The sequence below is a fragment of the Otolemur garnettii genome, unplaced genomic scaffold (genome assembly GCF_000181295.1).
Source record: "Otolemur garnettii isolate 467f Iridium unplaced genomic scaffold, OtoGar3 scaffold00014, whole genome shotgun sequence".
NCBI lineage: Eukaryota > Metazoa > Chordata > Mammalia > Primates > Galagidae > Otolemur > Otolemur garnettii.
In genome coordinates this window covers 23784277-23794203 of record NW_003852409.1, presented here as the reverse complement: position 1 = coordinate 23794203, position 9927 = coordinate 23784277, and the positions used below count along the sequence as shown (strand labels likewise).

The 9927-nt window shown below is 43.3% G+C and overlaps 1 protein-coding gene across 2 annotated transcripts in view; it reads left to right on the top strand.

Annotated features, from left to right (window-relative positions):
• Positions 1-9927, top strand: part of TRAF1 (TNF receptor associated factor 1) — a 28161-nt gene that overhangs the window by 12168 nt on the left and 6066 nt on the right. For both annotated transcript variants that reach the window (XM_003785259.3, XM_023510612.1), the window contains 2 exons: positions 4282-4347; positions 4833-5225. In XM_003785259.3, coding sequence (XP_003785307.1) covers positions 4282-4347; positions 4833-5225 — 459 coding nt within the window. The remainder of the gene's footprint in view (positions 1-4281; positions 4348-4832; positions 5226-9927) is intronic.

The window sequence follows — 9927 nt, the reverse complement described above, 5'->3', positions numbered from 1 at the left end:
AAAAAAAAAAAAAAAAAAAAAAAAAAGAGTTTGAAATGTTGAGAATTAAATGAGGCACATGCAAGTAACAGGCATTGGGGTTTGAGGGAGGTGGCCCAAGAGCAGGGCTTAATCCATATGAATAATAATATAATAGCAATACCACTGCTAATGGCTAGCATTTGTTGAACACTGTGTTAGGAAGAATAGTGTCCCCCACTATTCAGAATGTTCCTAACTGAATCCCCAGAACCTGTAAATGTCACCTCAGGTGGCCCTGTTTCATTGCTAGGGCTGCCATAACAAAGTGCACAGACCAGGCCAGGCACAGTGGCTCAGGCCTGCAATCTTAGCACTCTGGGAGGCCAAGGCAGGAGATCACTTGAGGCCAGGAGTTCCAGACCAGCCTGAGCAAGAACAAGACCCCATGTCTACTAAACATAATAGAAAAATCTAGCCAGGTGGAGTAGGTGCCTATGGTCCCAGCTACTTGGGAGGCTGAGGCCGAAGGATCACTTGAGCCCAGGAGTTTGAGGTTGCAATGAGCTGTGATGATGCCACTACACTTTACCCAGGATGACAGAGTGAGATTCTGTCTCAAAAAAAAAAAAAGGTACACATACTGGGTGGTATAAACAACAGAAATTGGTTTCTTCCCAGTTCTGGAGGCTAGAATTCCAAAACAAGGTACTGGCAGGGTTGGTTTCGTTTAAGGCTGCTTTCCTTGTCTTGTAGATAGCCCGCCTTCTCCCCATGACTTTACCTGTCCTTCATGTCCAGATTTCCTCCCCTTACAAGGATATTAGTAACAGTGGATTAGAGCCCCCTCTAATGATCTTGATTTTAACTTAATTAGGTCTTTAAAGATCCTGTCTCCACATTCTGAGATGCTAGGAGGACTTCAACATATGAATTTGGGTTGGGGAATACTGTGGCAAATGAGACTCTGCAGATATTAAATTAGGAAACCTGAGATGAGATTATTCTGAATTATCTTCATGGGCCAAATGTAATCCCAAGGGTGTTTGAAAGAGGGAGGCAGGAGAGTCAGAGAGATTGGAAGATGTTCCGCTGCTGGCTCTGAAGAGGGAGGAAGGGGCCACAAGCCAAGGAACGCAGGCAACTGCTAGAAGCTGGAAAAATCCAGGGAACAGACTTTGCCCTAGGGCCTCCAGGAGGAACGCAGTCCTGCTGATGTTTTAACATTGGGCTTCTGACCCCCAGAACTGTAGATAATAAAGTTGTATTGCCGTGTCTTTTCAAGCCATTAAGTCTATGGTATTTCGTTACAGCAGCAATAGGTAATAATACCAGCACCTACTGTGTTATCCCATTTAATCCTCACCATAAAGAGGGGCACCACATTTTAAGACTAAGATTAAAAAAAAAACAGAGGGGCACCATTATTATCCCCACAGAAAACTGCAACAGGGAGAGATTGATAATCTCTCAGGGCCAGGTGGCTATATGTGAAGTGACAGAAATGGGCTCTGAACCCCAACAAGCTGGCTCCAGAGCCCACACTCTGAATATTCATACATCTGAGGGATGAATGACTGAGGGTGGGGCTCAAGGCAGCCTGGCTGACCACTCAAGGGCCCCTCAATTCTTCCCCCTCCTCCAGCAGCCATTTGAAGTCACAGTTCACACCTACACGTCCTTCACAAGAGATTGACCTGGACATCCACATGGTGTTTTAGCACCAGCCATGAGCTTTCACTGCTCACACAGCACCAGGAAGGCTCAGCTGCCCAAGAACACACCCCTCCACCTATAGGGTGATTCCTAGATTTCTCACTTTTACTTTTTATCCCTTACGACTCTCTCTACACGCTTCAACCCTTAGAACCACAGAAGACGTGAATCATGGACTTGTGGGAAATTGCAGGACCTAAGAGGTTAGCCCAAGTCCACCTGCCCAGGAGCTGGCATCAGGCCCTCCAGCATTCCCACAAGTCAGAAGCTACCTGTTGGGCGATGCTGTGTCACTGCTGACATCCTGAAGCCAGCATGGTGCAGTTTCCCTGCTCAGGCTGCCCTCTGCCTGCCCCCCATAAAACATCTGTTTTCTATTCTTTGTTGGGAACAAATTGTCCCTAAAGCCCAGGGCAGTAGGGTGAGGAGCCCTTTGCTGGGCTGTGCTCTGTGTCCCAAACACACTGTACTCATTAAGCCCACAGCTCTCTGCTTATTTTACTTTTAAAGAATAATAACTAGTGTGGCTTTGTATTTGCTCAGCCCAAAGACCTCTCTCCTCCCCTCCTTTCATTCAAATCCCCCTTCACGTGATCCCAGGAGATTAGTCTTTCAAAATAAAAGCAAAGCTCTTATAAAATGAAGATATTATTTACATACAGTAAAATTCACTTATTTTAAGTGTACAGTTAGACGAGTGTATATAATCATGTGACCATGTGTCAAGTATTTCTGCTGCGGATATGGTATCCCTGGTGCCCTTGCCAGTCAGTCCCTCTCACCCACAGCCCCAGGTGGCCAGTGATCTACTTTCCATCACTACAATTTGGCCTTTTCTAGACTCTCCAAAGAATGGACTCAAGTAGTGTGTAGCCTTTTGTGTTTGACCTGTTTCATTTAGAGCAATGATTTTGAGGTCCGTTCATGTTGTTGTTTATATAAGCATTTAATTCCATTTGATGGCCAAGTAGCGTCCTATAGTACGGATTCACCACAGTTGGATCGTCCTTTCACCAGTTGGTGACATCAAGGTTGCTTCCAGTTTGGGCTATTATGAATAAAGCTGCTATGAACGTTCACATGTACATTTCTACATGGACATGGGCTTTACTTTCTCTTGGGCAAGCTTCCTGGAGGAGAATATATGGATTGTACAGTAACTTTGTAATTATGGTGTATGAGTAAGTTACTTTATAAATATGGTTTAACTGCGTAAGATACTTCCATAGATTTTTCCATTTTGCAGTAACACAGGAGACTTCTCACTCTCCATCCTCACCAAGACTTGGTATTGTCACTCTTTTTAATTTTAGTCATTTTGGTGGGTGGATAGTGGTATTTCATTGTTGCTGGTGGAATTTACATTTCTCTGATGACTAGTGATGTTGACTTGTCAACGTCCATAGGCTTGTCATTCACGTATCTCCTTTTGTAAAGCATCTTCTCAGTATTTCGCCTGTTTTTGATTAGGTTGTTTGTCTTATTATCAGGTTGTGAGGGTTCTTTACAGATTCTGGGCACAAGCCCTTTTGTAGGTACTGTTGTAAATCACATAATGATGTTTTGGTCAACAACAGACCACATATACGAGGATGGCCCCAGAAGATTATAATGCCATATTTTTACAGTACCTTTTCTGTGCTTTGATACACAGGTCCTTACCATTGTGCTTCAGTTGTTCACTATTCAGGGCAGTAACATGCTGTGCAGGTTTGTAGCCCAGAAGCAATAGGTTATATCATATAACAGCCTCGGTGTGTAGCAGGTTACCCAGGGGTGGGGAACCTGTGGCCTTCTGATCTCAAGATTGTTTCTTTTCAAGCACCAAAGGAGGCAAGAAAAGTTTCATCTTTCTCTGCTGCATAGCTTTTAATAAAAGGATTTGTTCTGTAAAATTTGGATTCAGTCAAAAGGCTGCACTTAAGGAACTAGAAGGCCCCAGGTACTTAGAAGGTCTGACCATCTAGGTTTACATTCACACAATGAATGAAGACATTTGGTAAACCCTTCAGACCTAAAGATGTTGACAGTAATGTCAAGTTGCTGTTGTTACTGCGATCCTCCTGTGTCCCTGCTATCGGGCTATGCGACATCTGGAAGGGCAGCTGGGCAGGGCAGGCACACCTCAGTCAAGGATAGACGCCTAGGGAGGGGTGCAGGTGGGCATTGTGGGAAAGGGAGTTCCCACGGACTTCAGGAAGATGGAGGCGTTTACTCAGCTTCCGCACTCAGCCATGCTCTGAGTGTCTCGTCTGTGCCAGACACTGCCCTCAGCACTGGCAACACAGCCATGACCCTCACAGAGCCCTCAGACCAGTAGGAGCAACCAAAGAGTGAATGATGATTGTGGAATTGTGTGGAATGCACCTTGACAGGGGAAATAGCAGTGCTACCCAGGATCACAGCAGAGATCCTTTCAATTAAAAGAGTTTCTCTATTTTAAGAGGTCATGGAAGGGTGGAATCAGCCAGGCAGAGGGATCAGCATGTACAAAGTCATGTGGCCCAGTCTAGCTCTCTCCCTGGTGGATCCTGGTGCATTGCAGAGAGCCCTAGGGGTGGACACAAGGATTCCCATAACATCCAGTGACATAGTTACTATTTCCAGGTTCACCCTGAAACGAATGAAGCTGGAGTCGGATGCCCTTTTGCAGGTGTTGGCTGCACCTTCAAGGTAAGTATCTGTGTGTGAGAAAGGAGATCTGTCCACTGCGACTCCAGGCCTCTGGTCTCCCCACTCCAGCCCCTCCAGGATTTTTCCATAATATCAAGAGACTCTTCTGGATGTCCCTCATACTAATGACATTCCCAAGCAACACTTCCATTATTAAGTCGTTGTAGTACTCCAGGGAGTTCTTCTTACCATCTCACCTAAGCATTGGTGTCATCACTAATGTCACCCCACCCTCCATTCCTCTCTCCATGGTCCTGAACCATCTTTGCACTCAAGGGCAGGGCAGGGTTATTGGTCCAGAGATTGAGATGCATGTGGCTCGTCTTGGCATGGCTGATGATAGGGCCCTCCTCATGAATCCCTGTCAGTGCACAGAAACCCCCTTCCCCTTTGCTGGGTGAATGAGGCCCAGTGCTTGGTGACCTACCCCTCCCTGCCCCTCCCTCCACCTCCGTTTTCACTGAGCCCCCCCACTCTCTTGGCAGGGTAACCCACAGTCCATGCAAGAGCATGAGGTCTCCTCCCAGGCCTCCCACCTAAATCTGCTGCTGGGGTTCATAAAACAGTGGAAGACCCAGCAGGGCTCTGGCCTCGGGCTCGCGCCCATGGCCCTGGAGCAGAACCTGTCAGACCTGCAGCTGCAGGAGGACCTGGAGGTGGACTGCTACAGGGCACCCTGCTCAGAGAGCCAGGAGGAACTGGCCCTGCAGCACTTCATGAGGGAGAAACTCCTGGCCGAGCTGGAGGGAAAGCTGAGCGTGTTTGAGAACATTGTTGCTGTCCTCAATAAGGAGGTAGAGGCCTCCCACCTGGCCCTGGCCGCCTCCATCCACCAGAGCCAGCTGGACCGTGAGCGCATCCTGAGCTTGGAACAGAAGGTGAGTACGGGAAGCAGGGTTGCCTTCAATGCTGGCTCAGGAGTCCCATCCTGTCTCCAGAGCAGTGGACAAGCTTTCCTCCTAACTGTGTGTCCTCCTCAGAGTAGCTACTCCGCCATCAAAATGTATCTCCCCTATATCCCAGGACCTTCCAGGAAGAGTACTGAGTCAGAAGCTGTAGGCAAGGTCAGACACCCCAGGCAGAGCTTCAGTTCCTTTGCTTGAACTTCTCCTATCATAGGTCACTCCCTCTCTAGGAGGCTCATTCTGTTGTGAGACACTTTTCACTCTTAGCAAATTCTTCCTTACACTAAACTAAAACCCGCCTCTCTGTATCTGCACTGTTCCTGCCCCTGCCCCTCAGAGAGGGAGAGTCGGGGGTTATATCCTACCTGAGATTTCCTTCTTTAGGCTCAAAGCCCCAGTGCCTCCACCCATCCATCAGACCACATTATTTTATGTTGGCCTCGTATGCTCTGGCTCAGAATCTGAACGATTCTTTATGCTTGGAGTGTGGTCCCAGACTGACTCCAGATAATCCACGTATGTGACAATTCTTGGTCCAACAGGACTGTCTCCTCCTTTATTCCAGAGCTTATACTTTTCTGGGTTTTTTAAAAAATGTTTTTGATATGTAGTATTTTACATATTTATGGTACAGGTGATACTTTGATGATAGTGTAGAATGTGTAATGATCAAGTCTGGGAATTTGAGGGGTCCATCACTTTGAGTATTTGCCATTTCTGTGTGTTGGGAACAATTCAGATCCTCTCTTCCAGTTATTCTGAAATCTATAATACATTGGTGTTAACTACAGTCACTACTCTGCTGTTGAATGATAGATCTTATTGTTTTTATCTAAATGGATATTTATACCTGCTAACCCATCTCTCCTCATCCTTCTCTCCCACCCAACCACTTCTAATATCTATCATTCTACTCTCTATCTTTATGAAATCAACTTTTTGAGCTCCCACATATGAGTGAGAACATATGACATTTGCCTTTTTGAACCTGGGTTGTTTCACTTACTGTAATGACCTCCAGTTCCATCCATCTTGCTGCAAATGAGAGGATCTCTTTTTCATGACTGAATAGTATTCCACCATGTATACACACAACATTTTCTTTCCTTTTTTTTTTTTTTTTAATATCAGTTTGTTAAAAAACATGCCACATTTTCATAATCTGTCCATCCACCTATGGACACTTAGGCTGGTTCCTTGTCTTTGCTGTTGTGAATAGTGGTACAGTAAATGTGCAGTGCAGGTGTCCCTTTGATGGACTGATTCCTTTTCCTTTGGATAAATACCCAGTAGTGTGATTGCTAGATTGCATGTTAGTTCTAACTTTAGCTTTAAGAGAAATCTGCATACTGTTTTCCATAATTGTTGTACTAATTGACATTCCCAGCAATAGCGTGTAAGAGTTCCCTTTTGGGCTCGGCGCCTGTGGCTCAACCGGCTAAGGCGCCAGCCACGTACACCTAGGGTGGCGGGTTCGAATCCCCAGCCCGGACCTGCCAAACAACAATGACGGCTGCAACCAAAAAATAGCCGGGCGTTGTGGCGGGCGCCTGTGGTCCCAGCTACTTGGGAGGCGGAGGCAGGAGACTCGCTTGAGCCCAGGAGTTGGAGGTTGCTGTGAGCTGTAATGCCACGGCACTCTACCCAGGGGGACAGCTTGAGGCTCTGTCTCAAAAAAAAAAAAAAAAAGAGTTCCCTTTTGACGAGGTACAGTGGCTCATTCATGTCTGTGTTTTGGGAGGCCAAGGCAGGAGGATAGCTTGAGACCAGGAGTTCGATACCAGCCTGGGCAGTATAAGGAATCCCCATGTCCACCTAAAAAAATTTTTTTTAATTAGCCAGCTGTGGTAGCACACACCTGTGGTCCTAGCTACTTGGGAAGGAGGATTGTTTGAGTTGAGCTATATGATCAGACTACTGCACTCCAGGTTGGGTAACAGAGTAAGACCTTGTTTTTGGAGAAAAAAAAAAAAAAGAGTTCTCTTTTCTCCACATCCTCACCAGCACCTGTTACTTTTTGTCTTTTTAATAATAGCTATTCTAACTGGGGTAAGATGGCATCTCATCATGGTTGTAATTTGCATTTTCCTGATGATTAGTGATGTTGAACATTTTTCATATATCTGTTGGCCATTTGTATATCTTCTTTTGAGAATTATCTATTCATGTCCTTTGCCTACTTTTTAATTGGATTATTTAGGTTTTTATTGTTAAATTATTATTATTATTTTCATACACATGTGTTTATTAGGTTTCCACATTTTGCCTTCACAAAATTAAAAAGGCTTAAAATTTAACAACAATAACAATGTTTAAGATAAGGACTAGAAACAAAAACCTCATAAATAATGAATGAAGATAAATACATTCAGAAAAGAAATTAGACAATCGTTGCAACAAAGTATTGAGAAATAACAATAGTAGTAATGCAAAGAAAATAACATTCACATTGTCAAATAAGAGTATGTCTATTATAGATTGCTTTGACTCTGAGGTTCGGCATGGAGTCATCAATTAACTTCTTCTTATTATTTTTTTCCCACAGTCTCAAAAAATAGACAACTAATATTTATTAAAAAAAAAAGATAATTTCAAAAAACAGATCATGCCAAATCTTATAGATAAAAGAAAAAAAAGAAATACTTCAAAATCATTCTGCTTAATCTGGATACACCTGATATTAAAATTGGAAAAACATTATTATAAAGGGGAAATTACAAACATAATTCACTTTTAAATGAGGATGCAGTATCCTGTATCCTAAACAACATATTAACAAGTTGAAGTAAATATTGTTAAATTGAGTTCCCTTTATTTTCTTGACGTAAGTCCCTTGCCACATGAATAGTTTGAAAATATTTTCTCCCATCTAACAGGTCGTCTCTTCACTCTGTTGATTATTTCCTTTGCTGTGCAGAAGCTTTTTCATTTAATACAGTCTCATTTGTCAATTTTTGTTTTAGTTGTCTGTGCTTTTAAGGTCTTAGCCATAGAATCTTTGCCAAGATCAACATCCTAGAGTGTTTTCCTTATGTTTTTTTGGAGTAGTTTTATAGTTTCAGGTCTTATCTTTAAGTCTTTATTTCATCTTGAGTTGTTTTTTATATATGGCGAGAGAGAGAGGTCCAGATTCATTCTTCCATGTAGAGATATCCAATTTTCCCAGCACCATTTATTAAAGAGAATGTTCTTTCTCCAGCCCCAGTATGTGACTGGGCACCTTTGTTGAATATCAGCAGGCCATAAATACATAGACTTATTTCTGGGTTCTCTGTTCTGTTGCATTGGGGGGTTTTGTTTGTTTGTTTTTGCAGTTTTTGGCTGGGGCTGGGTTTGAACCCACCACCTCCAGCATATGGGGCCAGTGCTCTACTCCTTTGAGCCATAGGCTTTGCCCCTTATGAGTCTATTTTTTTAGCAATACTAAGCTGTTTTGGTTACTATAGTCTTGTAATGTATTTTGAAGTCAGGTTGTGTGATACCTTCTCAGGATCTTTTATGATTCCATACACATTTGGGGTTTTTTTTTTCTATTTCTATGAAAAATGGCATTGGTGTTTTGCTGTCATTGTTGTTTTTGTTTGCTTGTTTTTGAGACAAAGTCTTGCTCTGTTGGCTGGGCTAGAGTATAGTGGCATCATCATAGCTCACACCAACCTCAATCTCTCGGGCTCAAACAATCTTCCTACATCCTATTATAGGCATGCACCACCATGCCTGGCTGATTTTTCTATTTTTTTGTAGAGATGGGGTCTTGCTATATTTTCTAAGCTAATCTTGAATTCTCAGCCTCAGGCAATCCTCCTGCCTAAGCCTTCCAAAGCACTGGGATTATAGGCATGAGCCACTATGCCTGGCTGACATTGGTATTTTGACAGGGATTGTCTTGAATCTGTATACTGTTTGGGACACTTTGGTCATTTTAATGATATTAAGTCTTCCAATTCATGAGCACAGGATGTCTTTCCATTTGTTTGTGTCTCTTCAATCACTTTCATCAGTGTTCTATTGTGTTCCTTGTAGAGGTCTTTCACCTCCTTGGTTAAATTTATTCCTAGGATTTTATGGGGATTGGAGGTAGGTTTGTTTCATTGGGGGTTTTTTTTGTAGTTATTATACATAAGATTGTCTCCTTCATTTCTTTTTCAGCTATATTGTATAAAAATACTACTGATTTTTGTATGTTGATTTATATCCTGCGTCTTTGTAAATTTGTTCATCAGCTCTAAGGGATTTTTGGTAGAGTCTCTGGATTTTGTAAATATAAGATCATGTCATCTGCACAGAACGACAATCTGGTCTCCTCCTCTCCATTTTGGATGCCTTTTATCTCTTTCTCCTAACTGACTGCGGAGTGCACACTCTTCCTCGTGTAGCCAGTCTCTACTCGCAGCTGCTTTGTTTGCAGCAAGGTTACATCAGTGTCTGGACTGAGTCAGGCCTGGCTTTTAGTTCCAGCTCCACTATAAACCTGCGATGTAGGTCTGGGAAAATCACTTTCCCTCTCAGGGCCCCAGCTTTCTCCTCAGTAGAATTAATGATTTCTTTAAAGACACTCACTTCTGTTCCTGGCTTCCTACCTTACACCCGAGAGTAAATTTGTATTCTTTCAAGTTTCACTGGGGAGAACTGGGTTCAAGGGTCTGAATAACAGGCTTTTTTTTTTTTTTTTTTT